Source organism: Akebia trifoliata, chromosome 13, assembly GCF_017979445.1.
Source record: "Akebia trifoliata isolate Shusen 1 chromosome 13, ASM1797944v1, whole genome shotgun sequence".
Lineage (NCBI taxonomy): Eukaryota > Viridiplantae > Streptophyta > Magnoliopsida > Ranunculales > Lardizabalaceae > Akebia > Akebia trifoliata.
Genome location: NC_141387.1, coordinates 25,771,651 through 25,792,754, shown reverse-complemented (window position 1 = coordinate 25,792,754; position 21,104 = coordinate 25,771,651). Strand labels below are relative to the sequence as shown.

The 21,104-nt window shown below is 35.9% G+C and overlaps 2 protein-coding genes and 1 pseudogene across 13 annotated transcripts in view; all 3 read left to right on the top strand.

Annotated features, from left to right (window-relative positions):
- LOC147388129 (U-box domain-containing protein 4-like) overlaps positions 1-21,104 on the top strand; it is an 82,424-nt gene that overhangs the window by 60,920 nt on the left and 400 nt on the right. The window lies entirely within an intron of this gene.
- On the top strand, positions 547-6,146 carry LOC147388131 (uncharacterized). 12 transcript variants are annotated; one of them, XM_086421414.1, is made up of 11 exons: positions 547-612; positions 1,013-1,075; positions 1,213-1,296; positions 1,415-1,516; positions 1,827-2,297; positions 2,632-2,832; positions 3,014-3,268; positions 3,450-3,519; positions 4,172-4,203; positions 4,759-4,806; positions 5,465-6,119. In XM_086421414.1, the coding sequence occupies exons 7-11, from the start codon at positions 3,123-3,125 to the stop codon at positions 5,694-5,696; spliced, it is 528 nt and encodes a 175-aa protein (XP_086277540.1). In that variant the 5' UTR covers positions 547-612; positions 1,013-1,075; positions 1,213-1,296; positions 1,415-1,516; positions 1,827-2,297; positions 2,632-2,832; positions 3,014-3,122; the 3' UTR covers positions 5,697-6,119. The 12 variants fall into 12 exon arrangements, with proteins under 12 accessions (XP_086277540.1, XP_086277541.1, XP_086277545.1 ...); XM_086421421.1 differs by having other exon boundaries at positions 556-612; positions 727-1,296; positions 5,465-5,585; positions 5,726-6,124; XM_086421417.1 differs by adding an exon at positions 2,479-2,552 and having other exon boundaries at positions 558-612; positions 727-1,296.
- Positions 5,769-20,998, top strand: LOC147388130 (U-box domain-containing protein 4 pseudogene; annotated as a pseudogene).

The following is a 21,104-nucleotide window of genomic DNA, read 5'->3' as shown; positions in this document are numbered from 1 at the left end:
TCTCTCATCTATTGGTTCGTCTGTCACTCTCCCTCGTTCTCTCATCTGCTGGTGCACTACAAGAAAACAACGAATTAGGAACAGTAGTGTGAGACGGATTTTAGCCGTTTTAAATCGAAAACGATTTAAAGCCGTTTCTCCATTGAAGACTGTTTCTTAGTATCGAGTTTAGATCAGCAACCTCGGGAGAAACCTTTAGATCTCACATTTGAACTGGAACGAACAGTGAGACGGATACCCTAACGAAGCTCCATCCTCTATTTCCATCAAGTGTTGATCGACTTCTCACATCTGGTTCTTGTTTCTCACACTCTAACGAAGCTCCATTTTTTATTTCCATTAAGGGATCTTCGACTTCTCACATCTGATATCTGTTTTTCAAACCCTAATAAAGCTCTATTTTCGATTTACATCAAGTGTTCTTCTATTTCTCAAATCCTCAAACCCTACGATGCTCCATCTTCATCTCGACCAGCCTCAATGCATAAGTGTAGAGGGAACTTTTTCTAGGGTTTCGTTGCAGAGCTTTTATCAAATTGGTTTCCTTTTTATCAAATTGGTTTCCTTTTGAGATTTCAAAGTTCTATTTGAGGATTTCTACAAATCTTCAAGGTACAATTCTCTAATTGTGAAAATCTTTCATATAGTTTTTTATTTTTTAAAATTTTTAAACTTTTTTTATAGAATTTCAAGTTTCAGCTGTTGTTCTTACTTGATCATTGGCAGTGGAAAGTCCAATCTAAGCAGAATTCATTAAATTTTTTTACAAAATTCAAGCTCGTCAAAGGATTCCTATCGATTTTCGATGTATGATCCTAATTTCAAGCATTCTGCCTTTTATTCTCTATCTTTTGTGGTTTATATCTGAAAATCTAACATTTCTAGTTGTTTTGTTCTAAATGAAACATAAATTTATCTATTGTGGTTTCCTTTGTATGTATGGTCCTTTAAACTAGTGTGTGAGGATGGATTTTTGGGAAGAAGATGACAAAAAAAACTTATCATTTTCTAGATTTCCATGCGACAAAGATTTCATTCAGTGGACGAAAAAGTTCTTTGAAGAAAATGGAAAGTGGTGAAGTCTATGCAAATAGCTACTATGTTTACTTTTCAAAATAATTCAGGAAATAAATGAATATATTTAAATTTGGATTTTGGATTGGGTATGTGTGCTTTCCAATGTGTTCTTCAATGAACACACCAAGTTCTTAGGACACTAAAATGAACCAATCAGCAGACCTGGGATGTAGGACTCAATCTATGACCAACTCAAGGAGATACTTTTGTCCTAAAATGGTATTTGAGAATGTCTTCCTTTCTCTTTCAATAAGAAAAACAAAATTCTCTTTATTTAGGACCTTTAGGGGTAGCTGGAAAATATTACTGATCAAATAGTCCTCTATAATTTTTACAGGGTCAGACTATATGCAAAGATTATGGCATCGTCTACATTTGTAGGGAAGGCAAAAACGTTGAGAAAATCATATCTGCTGATGAAATTTTTAATGAATATAAGGTAAAAATAAGAATCTCTGGTGGTTCCATAATTTTTATTTTTTTTATTTTTTTTAAAGTTTACTATGATGGACTCCCAAATTTCATGATGGATATGGGTGTCTATGATCTGTATGCAACACTCAGTGTACGTATGTATGCCCTTGTCAATATGGCTAGTTATCATGTTGATATGGCTATGGTCCCAAAAGTGTTGTCAATAACTATATCTGAATTCATGAACATGTTTTAGCAGTTGTAAATATTTTCATTTCCAACTGTTCGAAAGCAAAACTCGCAGCAATTAGGATTGTCTGGTCAATGCAATTAAGGGACATACATGACTATATCCAAGAGATGCTCCATTTATTATTGGATCTTACTTGATGTGTGATGAGCGGCACATGTCCATTGATTTCAGGTAGAGCCAAAGAACCAGCTTTCAATATTTTACTTCCTTGAGAACTAATACCATTCTAAATTTCATGTCTATTTATTTCATCAGAGTAACATCAAGGCTTTTTGTTTTTTAAATTCTGCAATCAGTTAGATACATAGTTTGCATTCTGTTGTAGACATTCAAGCTGTTATTGCTTGGATGCCTCCATGTTCTCCCCGTGTGTGCTGGCAACAAAGTAAGTGTGTGAGATGGAGTTGTTGTGAACAGTCATATGACATGATCAGGGGAAAAAAACAATGTCATTTGCTATTGTGGACGTGAAATGGCAACAACTGCTACTATTGCATGTGAAAGAAGGTGGTAGTGATGTGGGCTGAGCATATGTGATTTTGGGTACTCCAAGGTATATGTTGTCCTTAACATTATTTTATCGTTTTGGTGTTAGTATTTATGAGTCTTATATGATACTTAACTTTGGGAGTTGAGATTACAAATTTTACGTTTAAGACTTGATGATGATTTTTACAGGGATAGTGTATTTCTAAACTCCGAACAATTTCTTATTTGTAGTAATGTACAAACAGCGTGTTGTAACAAACTTTACAGCAAGCAACTTTGCAAGACTTAGAAGTTTCATTATATTTGGGGGGATTTGAAGGTCAAAGACAATACTAAACATTATAGCAGAGTATCAATGTATTGGATGTGATACTCAATTTTGTATCATTGTCTTGTAGGAAATGAAGAGTTGCATATGTTTCTTGTACTAGTGTCCCAGCCCATTGAGTAGAGAAATCGGACAAAGAGGGCTCAAAATGAGTGGAGGACAGAAACAAAGGCTTCAACTCGCTCGAGCCGTCTACAATGATGCAGACATCTACCTCCTTGATGATCCTTTTAGTGCAGTTGATGCACATATGGCTGCTACCCTTTTCAATGTGAGTAAAGAAGATTAAATTTCATTAGAATGTTGATGCATACATATGTGTATACCTATCTATAAGACAATGAAGCCCGATTGAACACTGCATATTCTCTAAATTAACATTTCTATAGATAAGACAATGAGTAAAACATTTTTTTCCCTTTCTGAAGCCCCAATATATACATTCTTTGCAGGGATTTCCATGATGAAAGACACATTGGACGTGTGATAGATTGTCTATAGTCTAGGTGTATCATTTTTTTTTTATAGAAAGCAGGTGTGTCTGCTACTCTATTTTATGCTATGGGGGATGAAGAATCGTGCACTAAGGCCCTCGGAAGATGTTTTGTGTTTTACTATGGAGTGGGCCACATGCTCAATGACATTACATCTGCATGTTGGTTTACTTATCTTTTAGTGTTCTTGACAGATATCGGACTGTCCCCAAGGTACTGTGCTCATTAACCATTGCACATATTGGCATTCATGCCTCTGTTTTTTTAATTTTCCAGTTAAGAGTTTACATAGAACACAAGCCCATTAGCGTTTCGTACAAAAAGAAAAAAATTATCAATTATTTGATGAAGGTAAGTGAGGTTTGTATTTTGAAATCCCTGTGTTATTCTATAGGGATGCAGCAACTGTTATGCTTTCGGGTCAAATTGCTGATGCATTCGCAACCATATTTGCTGGAGAATTGGTACATTTAAAACTTAATATATCACATAGATGCACACCTATCAATATTGATTTACTTTTATGTATTCCCTTACTGTCGCATACGCATACATGATGTGTGCATCATTTTTTATTTGTTTGATAACTATAGTGATAGTAGCGACCCACCAGGGGACAGTGGAGTTAGCACAAGGCTTTGGACTTTTTGTCCAAGGTCGTGAGTTCAATACCACTCCCTGAATGAAATTGATGTGAGGGGTCTGTTGGCGGTCAATGTGCATCCTCAGGGAATAGTCCCGCTTCGTAAGGGGTGGGGACACCCTGAGTTACCCAAAAAACATAAAATAGTTAGTGATAGTAGCCTTCTTTGAGGCATTTAGACTTTCCTCTGTGGTAAAATATAGATTACTTACTACCTATGACCCAAGATAGTTGCTTTCTTCATTGTATACCTCAAATTCATTTTCCGTGATGTAACCTAGGGTGTGTTGATTCCTATCAACTATACTTTAAAGATTATCTTTAATTTGCTTCCATTTCTACGCATTGCTAAGGTTATCCTAGAGCGAAAGGAATAATGAACCATATAAAAAAAATATCTAATCGGGTGTTAATTTAAGCTCACCAAAAAGTTCTCAAGGGACCTAAGTATGAACATTTCTGATTTTATGCAGAGCCTGGAACCGGTACCGGACGAGAGATTGTGGTTAGTATTTATCTCAACATTTTTGAAATTTCAGAGGGATCGATGCTTATACTACTATTAATGCAACATGTGGATTGAATATCAGAAATTTAGCTATTGTGGTGTAGGTTCATAGTCAAAAATATTGATGGATATCTGTATTGTTCTGCGCATTTACAATAGGATGCATTGTTAAGTGTAGACTAGGATTTTATGATCTTACCCCTTATTACAGAGTGCCTGATAAGCACTTAAAGTTGTGAATAATTAATACTAGAATTTATGTTTCCATTGTTGGAAGTGTGGCAAAGACTTGTCTCTTGCATGTTATAGCTTTACATGCAAGAGACATATCTGCATTTTATGTGTCAAGGCAAAGAGTCCCTGATGGTGGTTGGTTCCTGGACCCCATGCCTAATGTGACAAAACGTGATCCTGCGGACAGTAGGTTGGTTAACATGTTTGTACCATGTTTCTGCTATCTTCAGTTGGTTGTTGCAAGTAATAGTTGGAATATATTGTTTGTGAGACTAATTTATGGAGGTATTTAAGTGTATGCATGCAATTTTTTTTCAGGACACACTTGGATTACGATCGTTTTCTACTGGTAGGAACTAATTGCAGGTAATTTAATCTTCTTAATAGTATTGCCCTTTATTAATCTGACATTCTTTTCCATCGAATCTACGAGTGTTAAGTGCTTCTATAATTTGAGTGAGTTTTCTATGGTATTTGTACTCAGTTCATGAAAGGTGTTAACTAATACTAGAAGTTGAAATTCATCATCAATTACCCATTGTGGTTTTATCCCTAAAGTAGTACCTTGAAAACTTGTATTTTCTCAATGGAAGACAGTTTTAATCGTTTTAACTTAAGATTTTTATATTTGGTTGAATTTGAGAAAATCTATGGGGAAAATGTGATTTGAGATCAATTTAATGTACATGATAACAATGTTCGTGATGAGTCTGGGGTCCATAGTTGGCGAACCACACTGCAAAAAGTGGGCATGGTTTTGATTTCACATGCCCAGGAAAAAATTTAAATTTTTTTTTGCCGGAGTAACACGCCCATTCATGTCTAAAACAAAAGTAGGGCATATGAACTAAGTGATTATAGATATGTTTATAATCTTAGCAAATTTTTATTACTAGGGCTAGGAGCATATTGAAGGGTGCATTTACCTGGGGAAGTCTTGGTCTCATATTTTGTTCTTGTTCTTCATAATTTTCTTTTGTGACTTGTAGATGACTAAAAAGGATTTTTGGACCAAATATTGTAGAGCAAAAAATATCCATAGAATGAATAATTATGTTGCTGCAGCAGCAGAAGCTGCTGAAGATGAGGAGCTTGCTGTTTTTCTTAAGCATGATGCTATTTTGGCTAGTGAAGCTCGGCGGAAGGTTCACTTTCTCTTTCTCGTAACATTGGAACTTCCGTTTGTTTATGTTGATAATATCTTGAAGGAAATGGTCCATTTTTGCTGCGTTTCTCTGTTGTTTTTCATAGTTTAAACATTTCTCTTGTACTTTCTATGTTGAAGAATTTTCCATTTGCAAATTAGAAGGGTTGATCCAACTTTAGACATGGAAGCTAATCAAGGGGATGACTACATACATCTTCCTGTACGTTAAGTATGCACTCTATATTCAATTCTATCATCCATTTTTTTATCAGTTTTTTTTAACTATTAAAGTTTCTAGTTGTATACCAATCGAAGGTGAAACAACTAGCCATTTTGTATAGCTGCAAGTACTACTAGAAGATAATCTACATCGGTTTCTTCTCTAATTTTTTACCATTATGAAAATTTGTATGTATTATATGATATTAATTTGGAATGCTATAAGTTCTTCACAGGTTTCTGTATAATCAGGAGGAAATTTACCCCTGTTCGACATTATGTACACTAATTTTCAACTGCATATAAAATCTATGAGTGAGTATGGAGTAATCCCCAAATGTACTTACTTAAAGCCGCGTTTACTATTAATTCTAGTGTGTTTGTACCCTCTCATCCTACCTTCATCCACATCATTTTTTATATGCCTATTGTTTTACATGGCATTCTATAAACGCTACTTCACTTTAGCCATCCAATTTAATTTTGTGGCAGTTGTCGCATGGTTATTGCTCTTTGTGGTGCTTGGATTCATTTTGCATGTGCTGGATAATGTGATCGAAATAGTGTATGTGTGCTTCGCAATTGATACAGACAAGGGGGAGGACATAGGTTAAATGTATATATATATATATATATATATGAAAAATTACAGCAATGGATACAAATTCCGTCTTTATATATTGTTTTTGAAGGATATATAATAATTTTTATTCTTTTTTTAAAAAACGTATAGCAGCGGATTTTAATATCCGCCTCTATATGTGTTATATATATATTTTTTTAAATTGACCTATTGCAGCGGATCTTAATATCCGCCGCTATATGTGTTATATTTTTTTTTTTTAATTTGACCTATTGTAGCAGATTTTAATATCCGCCGCTATATGTATTATATTCTATTTATTAAAAATTGACCTATTGCAGCGGATCTTAATATCCGCTGCTATATGTACTATATTCTATTTGTTAAAAATTCGACCTATTGCAGCGGATATTAATATCCGCCGCTAAAAGTACTACCTGCAACAGCGGAATACATTATCTGCTGCTATAGTTAGCGACGAAGGAAACAACGTCGGATCTTTAGTTCCACTGCTCATCGCCGCAATAACTTTTACCGGAGGAAAAATTACCTTGTAGCGGCGGAAAAATCCACCGTTGTAAATAAAAAATGTTGTAGTGTATGGGGAAATAGATTTTTTATTTTGATGTGGTCAGGCCTGAAGTAACTTCTTAGGTTGCCTACGTACCCCAAATTTTTGGGATCAGACCAAAACATAGTTCAGATATTTTCCCTCCCCTAGGGTAGGTCAACGGGCTGAGAAAGAAAAATGCATCATTTTTTTTTTGAAAAGACTACAAAGGGCTGAGAAAGGAGATATTGAACTGCATAGCATGAAAATTGATTCAGCCAAAGATGGCCTCCTTAAATGTAATACCGTTTGATCTGGTCAAGGTTGGTTGACTCTGGTAATTCGATTCCATCATGATCTTGAAGTCTGACAGTTTTTCCTGGTAATATTTCTTTGATGATGAACGGACCTCTCCAATTTGGTTTGAACTTCCCTCTAGGGTTAAAGATAGGTGTCCGATTTTCTTTAAGTATTAAATCCTCAACTTGCAAGTGACGGGCCTTGATCTTTTTATCAAATGCACGGGCGATTCTTCTTTGATAAGTTTGCAAGTGGTACAAAGCTCTTAGTCATTTTTCTCCGATCAAGTTTAATTATTTATACCACTGACTAACCCAATCTATTTTTAACAATTGACTTTCCTTAAAGGCCTTGAAATACGGGATTTCCATTTCAACTGATAAGATTGCTTCCATATCATATACTAGAAAGGAGGGAATAGCTTCAGTAGAAGACTGTATTGAAGTATGATATGCCCCTAATATGAATTTTTTTGAGATATTTTATTAGTCGTTTCAACCTTTCCATTAAGCCGAGGATGGTAGAGAGACAATGTGATGTTGAATCTCAAATTTTGAACACAGAGTGATAATCTAAGCTTTGATGTACGACCCATTATCAGAGATCAATACCGTTTCAACTGTTTCATTAATCTGATAATGGTAATCTATTCTGGGAGCTCTACCATGTTGAGAAGTCTAGGACTGATACCTCTGAAAGCGCCCTAGATCCGCGGGGTGCGCGGATCCGCTTGTGACACTTGAGGTTTGGGAGTCGCCACCTAGTTATTATGGTCTAGGAACCAAACTGACTCTAAATCGGATAAAAAATTAATCTACTATAGAAAAACTGAATCTTGGGATCATATTACGGGGTTGGCAGGTGTTAGGCACCAACCCCGTCCAGACAATGCCAATCTCTACTTATCCCAAATAAGATTACATTGCTAATGACAAAACCTAGATATAAAATAACGAAAATCTTACCTTCGATCTGCAAAGGTTTTATTCCCTCAAATCTAGTAAAAATGCTCTTTGTACCGTACTCCTTATTTCGTTCTATCTCCAGATCTGATTTCTGATCTCCGAGACAAGTATCTCCTTCTTGGATCTGGGTGCTTCGAATTTGTTGTGGATTTTGGGGTATTTTTGAAAGGTTTCAAGGTATTTTTTAGGCTAAAATCCAAGTAGGGGTGTTAGGTAAGGAGTTGGGACTCCAAAATTAGGGTTTTGGAGAGGTTGTAAATGCTTCTTCACCTACTTTTTCTAGGATTTTTTCTTTGATACGAAAATAGGGTGTGGAAGCTCCTATTTATAAAGTTTTTTAGAAGTATTAGGGTTTGATTAGGATTTCTTTTAGAGTTTTAACTAAGGTTTTGACTTTGGTCTTATGAGATTGACTTAGTCTTTAAGGTTTTAATTTAGGGTTTTGACTTTAGTATTATGAGATTAACTTGATTAGTTTAGATTAGGGTTTTGACTTTAGTCTTTTGAGATTGACCTTAGTCTTTCTTGGTTGGGTTTTAATATCTTGACTTTAATCTTACTTGATTGACTTTAAGGTTGACTTTAGTCTTACTTGATTGACTTTGATTTTTGGAGATCCCCCTTTTATTATATCTTTAATTCTTTGGGTCCCTAGATGGAGGGGTCCTTGAATAAATATCCTGGCAACCATCAACAATTTTGCCTGAAAGCCTGATTAATCGATTTTTTAGTTTAAATTATTCTATTAATGTTTCACTTTACATTATTTAATGTTTTATTTATTAATTTCAAAATTTTTAATTATTAAATTTGTGAAATTTGCATTTTACCCTCGAAGAGGATTTTTTACGTTTTAAGTCATTTTTCAATGTTCCAAGATGTTTTGGAATCAATTTTTCATAAAGAACTCAATAGGAATGTTGGTTGTTATCATTTATGAAATTTTTTGTATGAAATGGTCATGAACTTTATGAGAGGCATTTTCGTAATTTTGTCAAATTTTGTGAAAATTGGTGAAATAACTTATCTGATTTCAATTTGTTATTTTATGTGTTTGAATGAGTTTTCCTAATCGTAACGTAGGCTCTAGGGTTGTTTTGATGTTAGGGGTATTTTGATAATTTGATCATTTTTAGTGATTTTTATCGGAAGCTTCTTTTTGTCTGCAAAATGAGGATTTCTATGTTTTTGGGGTCATATTTTCTTAGCGTAGCGTGGTTTCTAAGTTTTGTCTGTTCGAGATACCTCATCCGGATTTTTAAAACATATTTGGTAACAAAATAAAGCATTGGAATAGATATCCATCATTGGGAACCGTTGCGATCGGGTTGACGAGTTGATTAATCAGGCGAGTGCAAAAATGGGGTGTCTACAGATGCCCCTCTTTGGTAGAGGGTTGAATCAAATTAGATGGCAAATCTATTTTGGTAGATAATGCGATATCCGAATGCCAAAGCTAGTGACAGTTCATTTTGCAGGCTGATTTAGCAATTCGTCGGGGTGTTCGGATCTTTAAGGGTAAAACTCTCCCTGAACTAGAAAAATGTCAAGTCTTTAAGCGCGAGCTCTTACTAGTTCCAAGAAAACCTTCGGCGGTATCTGAGCATAGTTTCGAGAAAACCCTCGCTGGCATCTGAGTATAATTTCAAGAAAACCCTTGACGACATCTGAGCATAGTTCCGAGAAAACCTTCGGCGGCGTCTGAGTATAATTCCAAGAAAACCCTTGGCGACATCTGAGCATAGTTCCTAGAAAACCCTCGACGGCATCTGAGCATAATTCCAAGAAAACTCTTGGCGGCATCTGAGCATAGTTCCGAGAAAACCCTCGGTGACATCTAAGCATAATTCTAAGAAAACCCTTAGCGGCATCTGAGCATAGTTCCGAGAAAATCCTCGACGGCATCTAAGCATAATTCTGAGAAAACCCTCGGCGATAACTGAGCATAGTTCTGAGAAAACCCTCGACGGCATCTGAACATAGTTCCGAGAAAACCCTCGGCAGCATCTGAGCATAATTCCAAGAAAACCCTTGGCGGCATCTGAGCATAGTTCCGAAAAAACCCTCGGCGGCATCTGGGCATAATTCCAAGAAAATCCTTAGCGGCATCTGAACATAATTCCAGAAAAAAACCCTTGACGGTATTTGAGCAAAGTTCCGAGAAAACCCTCGGCAGCATCTGAGCATAATTCCAAGAAAACCCTTGGCGGCATCTGAGCATAATTCCGAGAAAACCCTCGGCGGCATCTGAGCATAGTTCCGAGAAAACCATCGGCGGCATCTGAGCATAATTCCAAGAAAACCCTTGACGGCATCTGAGCATAGTTCCGAGAAAACCCTCGGCAGCATTTGAGCATAATTCTAAGAAAATCCTTGGCGGCATCTGAGCATAGTTCCGAGAAAACCATCGGCGGCATCTGAGCATAATTCCAAGAAAATCATTGGCGGCATCTGATCATAATTCCAAGAAAACCCTTTGCGGTATCTGAGCGTAATTCCGAGAAAACCCTCGGCGGCATCTGAGCATAATTCCAAGAAAACCCTTGGCGGCATCTGAGCATAGTTCTGAGAAAACCCTCGGCGGCATCTGAGCATAATTCAAAAAAAACCCTTGGCGGCATCTAAGCATAGTTCCGAGAAAACCCTCGGCGGCATCTAAGTATAGTTCCAAGAAAATCCTCGGCGGCATCTGAGCATAATTCCAAGAAAACCCTTGGCAGCATCTGAATATAGTTTCGAGAAAACCCTCGGTGGCATCTGAGCATAATTCCAAGAAAACCTATGGCAGCATTTGAGCATAATTCCGAGAAAACCTTCGATGGTATCTTAGCGTAATTCCGATAAAACCCTCGGTGATAACTGAATATAGTTCCGAGAAAGCCCTCAGCGGCAACTGAGCATAATTCAAAGAAAGTCCTCGGCGGCATCTGGCTGAGTAAAACTGAGAATGAAGGAATAAATCTAGGAAATAACGATTGAAAATGAAATCTGGAAAAGAGGGGTTGAATCTGGGAATGAATAGATCTAGGACAGAATGAATGGCTTATCTCTTATGTGAGATCCAAAATGCATTTGTTTAAACCTCAAGGTTTTATCCAAAAGTTTTATGAATTTAAAACCTGAGTTTGAACCTCACGAGTTTTTCGAAAAATTGTTATCAAGAGGGTAACCTTAAGTTTGGGGTTATCATTATCTTTTAGACAAATGTAATTTGACAATAAACATGGCATTGAAAATAATTGAATTCATCATGCAAAAATAAAAAATTCCCCTAGTATAAGGGAAAACTACATATTAGAAGAAAAAGAAAAATGCCCCTTGTATGAAGGTTTAAAATATTTGATTACCACAAGCGCAATAAAGATCTAACTTTTAATTTTGATTAATTTTATTGAAGGTTTTGAGTCAGGCTCAAGAGAACAAAATTATTTTCCTTTTGAGACTCATCATAGAATTTATTCTTCTCTCTCTTGGTTAATTTGGGGAAGTAAGAATTTTCAGATCAATCGTAGTCAAGATACTTGTGGCTTCCGAGTCTATGCCTGGTTTAAGCTAAGTATTGACCTTGATTTTTTGGACTTCGGATGTTTCAGCTCGGACTATTATCAGTTTGGGATTTTCTTCTGTTTTTCTTTGTTGTTCTAACTTTTGCCTAGATCGCCTTTTAAGGTTTATAATCTATCGAGCTTACTCTAGCTTTTGCCTAGATCGTCTTTTTATGTTCTCAATCTAGCGAGCTTTTTCTTTTTTTTTCTCGGCTCTGATTGTTGTCAAAGTTGTCCTTTCAGATTTTCAACCTTGCGAGCTTACCTTAATTTTTGTCTAAGTTGCTCTTTTCGGATTTTTAACTTAGCAGGCTTCATCATTCATTTTTTTATCTTTTTCTTCTCTTCTGATCTTCTACAGTTACTGTCTGATCATGTTTTGCTATCTTCCTTGACTTTTCGTACGGTACTTAGGAGGACTTTTATAGGTGGGCTTAGAACTGGGTATAAAAAAAAGGAATTTTGATGCTCAAAAACCCAAATGCGCCTTGTGTGACATTTCATTTAAAATTTTTTCTTGAATTTTCTTCCCAATTTTGGATGATAATTCTTTTTCTTTCAAATTTTTTCTTTTTAGATTTTTTCTTTGTCGGGGAATCTATTTTTTTATTTTGATGTGGTCGGGCCTGAAGTAATTTCTCAGGTTACCTACGTATCCCAGAATTTTGGGATCAGACCTAAACATAGTTCGAATTTTTCCCTCCCCTAGGTTAGGTGAACGAGCTAAGAAAGAAAAAGGCATCATTTTTTTTTAAAAGACTGCAAAGGGCTGAGACAGGAGATATTGAACTGGGTAGCAGAAAAATTGATTCGGCCAAAAATGGCCTCCTTAAATGTAGTACCCGTTTGATCTAGTCAAGGTTGGTTGACTCTGGTAATTCGATTCCATCATGATCTTGAAGTCTGACAGCTTTTCCTGGTAATATTTTCTTGATGATGAATGAACCTCTCCAATTTGGTTTGAACTTCCCTCTAGGGTTAAAGATAGGTGTCTGATTTTCTTTAAGTATTAAATTCTCGACTTGCAAGTGGCGGACCTTGATCTTTTTGTCGAACGCACGGGCGATTCTTCGTTGATAAGCTTGCAAGTGGTACAAAGCTCTTAGTCATTTTTCTCCGATCAAGTTTAATTCTTTATACCACTGACTAACTCAATCAGTTTCTAACAATTGACTTTCCTTGAAGGCCTTGAGATACGGGATTTCCATTTCAACTAGTAAGATTGATTCCATATCATACACTAGAAAGTAGGGAAAAGCTCCAGTAGAAACCTGCATTGAAGTATGATGTGCCCCTAGTGTGAATGGTAACTTCTCCAACTAATCCTGGTGTGATTAACACATTTTCTTGATGATTGTTTTGAGATATTTTATTGGCTGCTTCAACTTTCCATTAATCTGAGGACGGTAGAGAGATAATGTGATGTCGAACCTCGAACTTTGAACACAGAGTGATAACCTAAGCTTTGATATACGACCCATTATCAGATATCAATACTGCTTCAACTGTTTCATTAGTCTGAAAATGTAATCTATTCTGGGAGCTCTACCATGTTGAGAAGTCTAGCACTGTAACATCTTCATTGATCTCATTTTATCAAGTCAATATCTAATTTGTGTCAGACAACACCCAATCTTGCACCTAACATATCCTCATAGGCCCACACGAACAAGTCTTTTGAAATTTTTGAGAAAATTCATTATCCCCTTGTGTTCCTCCAGGGATAGAATGATTTCTATTTGAATCTCTTTAGGAAATTATTTCTGTTCTGAGGTCAATGACCTTTGCTTTCTTGAACCCGACTCTTATCTTCTTGTTTAGGAGAAAAATACAATACCCAAAATCATTATTAGTTTCTAGATTATTAGTTAATTCGTTAATGCGTTCGAGGTATTCAAAAATTTTCTTTATCCAATCAAATTCACAAGGGGCGACAGACACCTTGACAAACTCAATAAACTAACTTGACTCAACAGGAAAAGAGTAGACTCAATTTAAAGAAAACATGACTTTGCTGAAAAAAGGACTCGAGCTAATCCAACTGACTCATGAAAACTCAAGACAACTACCCATACCGAGCTTGATTAGGACTGAGGACTGAGACATTGCTTACAACCGACATGGTTGAGGCACTGTGATCTTCAGGGAACAACTGAAAAATGTTGAGATATTCTAAATGATTGATTTGGCGTTAACGTTCGTTCCAACTGACCGGACTAGTAACCCTAGCTAGACGATGGACGATTGAGCTTAGGTACAATGAGTTACCCTTAAACCTCATTGAAGGTGAATCTGATCAATTTCAGTGTTACCCCCTTGATAACGTTTTAAATGAACCCTAAGATTTTATCGAATTCTGTGCACCAATCCATTAAACAATTCATCAATTCAATGATTATTCAGAAGGAAAATAATTTTATTGCACTCTTGAAAATTATTGAAAAATAATGTTTTTATTGAATAATTTTCTCAAATATGATTATTTTTTGCAATCATTTTCTTTTTAGAAAAACATATTTTGGTAATTTTCCAAAGTCCATGCAAAAAATTGATTTTTGGCAAAAAACATGTTTCAAAATTTTTCATGCAAAAATAGATCTTTTGTAAATCATATTTCCTTCTTTTTCATTTCTTTTGGAAAGTATTTTCTTTTGAAAAATATTTTTCCCAGAAAATGTTTTCCTTTTGTAAATCATTTTCCTTATTTGAAAATGGGTTGAAACCCGAATTTAGCAAAGAATTTGATTTTTATTTTGATTTAAATGGCTCGGCACATCATGATTGTTGGATCGAGATGGACTGGGTCATTACGAATTATTGCCAAAAATGGATTCTTTATTGGGTCGGTGCACTTATTTTAATTTCCAAAATAAAATTTTTGGTCCTTGAGGACAACCATACATTCTTGATCTCATCATTCACATACATCCATTTCATCATTCACATGCATTCTGATCTCATCATTCACATACATTCATATCAATCACAAAGTCTTATAAGATTCCATTCAATAAACAACCCTAGAACACCCACGATAAGTTCGAGTCGTGACCTACAGGGAAGGTTTCTAGACTCTAAGCTTACTACATGCAATACATTTTTATCTGGCCACCCTTACCCAAATACACCTATATACCTCTCGATATGTGGTGACTTGGTTTGATATACTGTATAGGTGATAATCTAAAACCTCAACTCACTTCTCTAAAGTCAAAAACAGCCAGTTTGATTTCCAGTTGAGAGGTGGCACACAATGCTGAGCAAGGGCCCACTTAAATACCTCTCGTCTAGAATAGACGTAGTCTATTCCCCTCGTACAGTAGGGTACAGTGGGGCAAAATCTCACTTAGGCACCGATTTTGACCAAGAAATGCAATTGATAAACTTAGATTATCTTTTACATACATATGGGTACGAGTCCAGAGTTGTAGCTTTCATAAATGGTTTGGCATCCCACGAGAGGACCGACCACGTACTAGTACTATGTTGGCAATCGGGACATGTGACTATGTGTCTCACAATAGGTCAAAGGCTCAGGTTGCTCCAGCCTGAGTGCATCAATATACCTCTCAGAATCACTTGATCAGACAAATATTGATGTCCCAGTTTGATATACCCTAAGGTACGTGACTGAAGTTATGGTTTTCATGAATGGCGTCGCATCTCCGAAGAGACCGGGCCACGCACTAGTGCCATATTGGCTATATAGGACGTGTAAGTGTGCAAAACAGTAAACGTGCATGTGGTGTGTGCAAAACAAGGTGGGGTGTGCCCGGAGCCTTTTTTTAAACAGGTTAAGTCATGGGTCCAATTAAACCATACAAGAGAGGATATTAAATCATACAAGTGCAGACATACATTGATCAAAAACATATTCATATAGTTCAATTTAAGATTTAAACATGCACATCTCCTGCATACATCAATTATGGCAGATCAATCAATAAGTACAGCATATAATAATCAATTAGATCCAATCATTGCCATAGGCATAATTTTCATAATTTTTATGGTTCAATCAATAATCACTTTTGGGTGATCCAAAATAAATCGAAATTCCAATAGATGTTACATTGATGATAGAATGATAATTGTTGAGATGAGAAGCGATGAACCCTCTTTTTTTTAAATTATAAAAAAATTAGAAACACATCCCAAAAGAAAATCAAAGAGAAAGATCCTAGTGTCAAATGAGCTCGCTCTTAGAAACATTAACTGTATTAACATTAAATAAATTCGGATTTTCTGTGAATTAGGAAAACACAATTTGAATTTGCATCGATGATATCTAAAGCTCCCGATAACGAAATCAAGTGAATTTAGATTCTAAATTAATCTACTCGATGGGATATATGTTTTATTAAATATGCCTAGACTTAATTCTGACTAGAATGTTCTGTAAAAACATTTAAACATTGCTGTCCCAACCTTCATTCAGCAATAATTCCAGATTTACATATTGAACTTGCATCGATGATATCTAAGGCTCCCGATAACGAAATTGAGTGAATTCAAGTTCTAAATTAATTTAATCAATGAGATCTACATTTTATTAATAGGTGCCCAGACTTAATTCTTACTAAAATATTCTGTAAAAACGTTTTAATATTGCTGTCCCAACATTCATTCAGCAACAATTTCAGATTTATATATTGAACTTGCATCGATGATATCTAAGGCTCCCGATAACGAAATTGAGTCAATTCAAGTTCTAAATTAATCTACTTGATAAGATCTACGTTTTATTAATAGGTGCCCAGACTTAATTCTCACTAGAATATTCTGTAAAAATGTTTTAACATTGTTGTCCCAACAATCATTCAGCAACAATTCCAGATTTACATATTGAACTCGCATCGATGATATCTAAGGCTCCTGATAACGAAATTGAGTGAATTTCAGTTCTAAATCAATCTACTTGATGAGATCTACGTATTATTAACAGGTGCCCAGACCTAATTCTAACTAGAATATTCTGTAAAAGTATTTTAACATTGTTGTCCCAACATTCATCATTCCATCATTTTCATATGTCAATTTGAATCTTTCATAATTTAGGGATCATCAAAAAGTGACCCTTAATGGGACAAAAATATAATACCCAAAATCATCCACAATTAAGCCACAAAAATAAATAGATAAATAAAATAAATCGAACTAAATAAAAAAAACTAGGTCATCTTGGCAATGCTCCCATACTTGGGGTTTTTCAAGTATGATCCTCAATAGTCCCCAGTAGAGTTGCCACTGAAAGCGCCCTCGATCCGCGGGGTGCGCGGATCCACTTTTGACCCTTGAGGTTTGGGAGTCGCCACCTACTTATTATGGTCTAGAAACCAAACTGACTCTAAAATGGATAAAAAATTAATCTACTATAGAAAAATTGAATCCGGTGATCATATTACGGGGTTGGCAGGTGTTAGGCACCAACCCCATCCGGACAATGCCGATCTCTACTTATCCCAAATAAGATTACATCGCTAATGAAAAAACCTAGATATAAAAATAACGAAAATCTTACCTTCAATCTACAAAGGTTTTATTCCCTCACATCTAGTGAAAATGCTCCTTGTACAGTACTTCTTACTTCGTTCTATCTCCGGATCTGATTTCTGATCTCCGAGAAAAGGTATTTCCTTCTTGGATCTGGGTGTTTCAAATTTATTATGGATTTTGGGGTATTTTTAAAAGGTTTCTAGGTGTTTTTTAGGCTAAAATCGAAGTAGGAGTGTTAGGTAAGGAGTTGGGACTCCAAAATTAGGGTTTTGGAGAGGTTGTAGAGGCTTCTTCACCTACTTTTTCTAGGATTTTGTCTTTGATACGAAAATAGGGTGTGGAGGCTCTTATTTATAAAGTTTTTTAGAAGCATTAGGGTTTGATTAGGGTTTTAATTAGGGTTTTGACTTTGGTCTTATGAGATTGACTTAGTCTTTAAGGTTTTAATTTAGGATTTTGACTTTAGTCTTATGAGATTGACTTGATTAGTTTAGATTAGGGTTTTGATTTAGGATTTTGACTTTAGTCTTATGAGATTGACTTGATTAGTTTAGATTAGGGTTTTCATTTAGGATTTTGACTTTAGTCTTATGAGATTGACTTTAGTCTTTCTTGGTTAACTTTTAATATCTTGACTTTAGTCTTACTTGATTAACTTTAAGGTTCACTTTAGTCTTACTTGATTGACTTTGATTTTTGGAGAATCCCATTTTATTATATCTTTAATTCTTTGGGCCCTCAGATGGAGGAATCCTTGAATAAATATCCTAGGAACCATCAACAATTTTGCCTGAAAGCCTGATTGATCGATTTTTTAGTTTAAATTTTTAAATTAATTTTATTAATGTTTCACATTACATTATTTAATGTTTTATTTATTAATTTTAAAAATTTTAATTATTAAATTTGTGAAATTACCGTTTTGCCCTCGGAGAGGATTTTTTACGTTTTAAGTCGTTTTTCAATGTTCCAGGATGTTTTGAAATCAGTTTTTCATAAGGAATTCAATGGGATGTTAGTTTTTATCATTTATAAAGTTTTTTGTATGAAATAGTCCTGAACTTTATGAGGGACATTTTCGTAATTTTGTCAAATTTTGTGAAAATTGGCGAAATAATATATCTGATTTTGATTTGTTATTTTATGTGTTTGAATGAGTTTTCCTAATCGTAACGTAGGCTCTAGGGTTATTTTAATGTTAGGGGTATTTTGGTAATTTGGTCATTTTTAGTGATTTTTATCGTGGAGCTTCTTTTTGTCTGCAAGATGATGATTTCTATGTTTCTTAGGGTCGTATTTTCCTAGCGTAGCGTGGTTTCTAAGTTTTGTTTGTTCGAGATACCTCATCCGGATTCCTGAAACATATTTGGTAACAAAATAAAGCATTGGAATAGACATCCATCATTGGGAACTGTTGCGATCGGGTTGATGAGTTGATTAATCAGGCGAGTGCAAAAATGGGGTGTCTACAACCACATAAGTGGTTATCGTGTAGTGGAAACCACGAAGAGAAAAGTCTCTTTCTCATGCTCTTTTGGTCTCAGAGGGTGCAGAAGAAATTTTGGATGCTAGAAGGGCTGGTGAACAGTTTCAGGGCCATAATCAAAGTAGAGATGTGAATGAGGTCTCACAAGTGTCGAGCGATCTAACCCACTATAGCAGTGATGCTTCAAGTGAAGTAACTTCAGAGCCTCCAGTTTTGCTTCTAAAACCCCACATAGGGAACCCAAGTTTCCATCTTGATTAATTGAAGCATGATGTAGAAGCCATACCATCTGGCACCACCCAATTGAGAGGTTTGTCCCAAGGATAGTTTCTTCTTCGGCCATTAACACGCAAGCAGATCTTTTTGGTATTGAAACCTGAATTCGGAAGTTAGTCGAGGACTTGCAAAGTACTTCGATGGATTTACAAAGAACTTCCACTGCTGAACTCCACCTACTCGCCAAGCACAACATGGATAATAGGGTTGTAATTGCAAACTGTGGGGCCATAAGTTTGTTGGTCGGTTGCTTCACTCAACAGACACAAAGATCCAAGAAAATGCTATCATATCACTTCTCAACTTATCAATGAACGATAACAACAAGTCTACGATTGCAAATGCTGATGCTATTGAACCCCTCATTCTCGTTCTTGAGATGGGGAGTGTTGCGGCAAGGGAGAACTCAGCGGCAACTTTTTTTAGCCTATCAATTATTGAGGAGAACAATGTCAGGATTGGGAGGTCTGGGGTAATCGGGCCTCTTGTAGAGTTATTGGGCAGCGGGATGCCTAGGGGAAGGACAGAGGCAACAACGGCTTTGTTTAATTTGTCTATGTTTCAAGAGAACAAAACCCAAATCGTGCAGGGCGGTGCGGTGAAATACCTTGTCGAGCTAATGGACCCATTGATTGGAATGGTTGATAAAGCAGTTGTGGTTTTGGCGAACCTTGCAACAATATATGAGGGATGGAGTGCGATTGGTCAGGGTGGAGGAATTCCCATTCTTGTTGAGGTTGTTGAATTGGGTTCAGCGAGGGGGAAGGAATATGCAGCTGATGTGCTTCTAGAACTTTGCACAAACAGCAATAGATTATGTATTTTAGTGCTTCTTGGAGTTGTCCCTCCATTGGTGGCACTTTCACAGTCGGGGACCCCAGGAGCTAAAGAAAAGGTATGTTCCTTATAACAAGGTGTGCAATTTGGTTTGATTTGCGGCCAAATTGGAACCAAACCGACATAAGTTGGTTCCACTAAATAAGAACCTGAACCGAACCAAAATGCCAACAGAACCTAACCAAACTAAACTAAGGTCGGTTTTGTTCAGTTTGGGTCGGTTCTATGGGTTGCCAACATCCTATCAACCTCCTTGGAAGGAATATATTTTTAATAAATAAAAAAAACAAATAAATAATAATAATGAAATATATAATATATCATTAATATATCCATTTATCTATATCCTTACTCCTAAAAATAATTCATAATAAGTTTTATATATATATGGGTAGCATTCAGCAGCCAGCGATGATCTCTATGAGGAGGAGTTCATCCTCACAAAAAATCAGCCCAATCTGAAACTTCTAATCCCATCAAAAGTGGTTTACAAATTAACAGTAAAAAATCAATGATCCACAATTCTCAACCACTTTTGTCCTCACAAAAAATCAGCCCATTCCGAAACTTCTAACCCATATAGGATAACGACATTGGCTCTCTAACTTTGGTTGCCGAACGTCACCCTATATATATAGGAGCGGTTCTATGGACAAACTCAAAAACAAAATTAGAACTGATGCAAAAGAGTCATTGGATGTCGAGCGGTTGGACGGCTAAATCATGCTTAAAACATAAAACGTGCAAGACAACTATTTTCAAGTTTTACTGTTGAATTTCATTTTTAAGTTTGGGAGTTATGTGGAAGTTCGGTAGGCATGCATTTCCGAAACCTTGGATCTAGGTCAACTTTTTTCACTGTAATTATCCAATGAATGAGTATTGAATCTGAAGAACAATTTGAACTAGTCAAGACAACTCAATCCAGCTGATTGTGTATGTTTTTTTTTATATTAATTAATTTATTTATTTATTTTATCAATGATAGTGATTCTCTTATAAAAAAGAACCAGATGCCTACCAATTTCATCAGAGAGAACACAAACGCTTACTCTCTAGCCTTATACATTTAACTCCCACCTAAACCCAAAAAAATAAAAAAAATCCTATAAGAAAGGGAGTGTTTCCTAATTCTGTCTGTTGGTTTTTTCGAAGTCAGCATAATTTTGTTTTCTGTTATAGAGTGTTGAGGAATCTAATCCACTTGGCAGTTTGTTGGAGAATTTGGAAAGAGAAGAAATAGAGTGTTTTCAAAGATAG

Bases quoted from the DNA above. Each gene is read 5' to 3' on its own strand.
- LOC147388131 (XM_086421419.1), top strand. From the start codon at position 3,123: ATGGGGGATGAAGAATCGTGCACTAAGGCCCTCGGAAGATGTTTTGTG. The intron at 3,520-4,171 runs GTACATTTAAAA...GATTTTATGCAG, and splicing joins CCATATTTGCTGGAGAATTG to AGCCTGGAACCGGTACCGGA. The intron at 4,807-5,464 runs GTAATTTAATCT...CAAATATTGTAG, and splicing joins CTGGTAGGAACTAATTGCAG to AGCAAAAAATATCCATAGAA.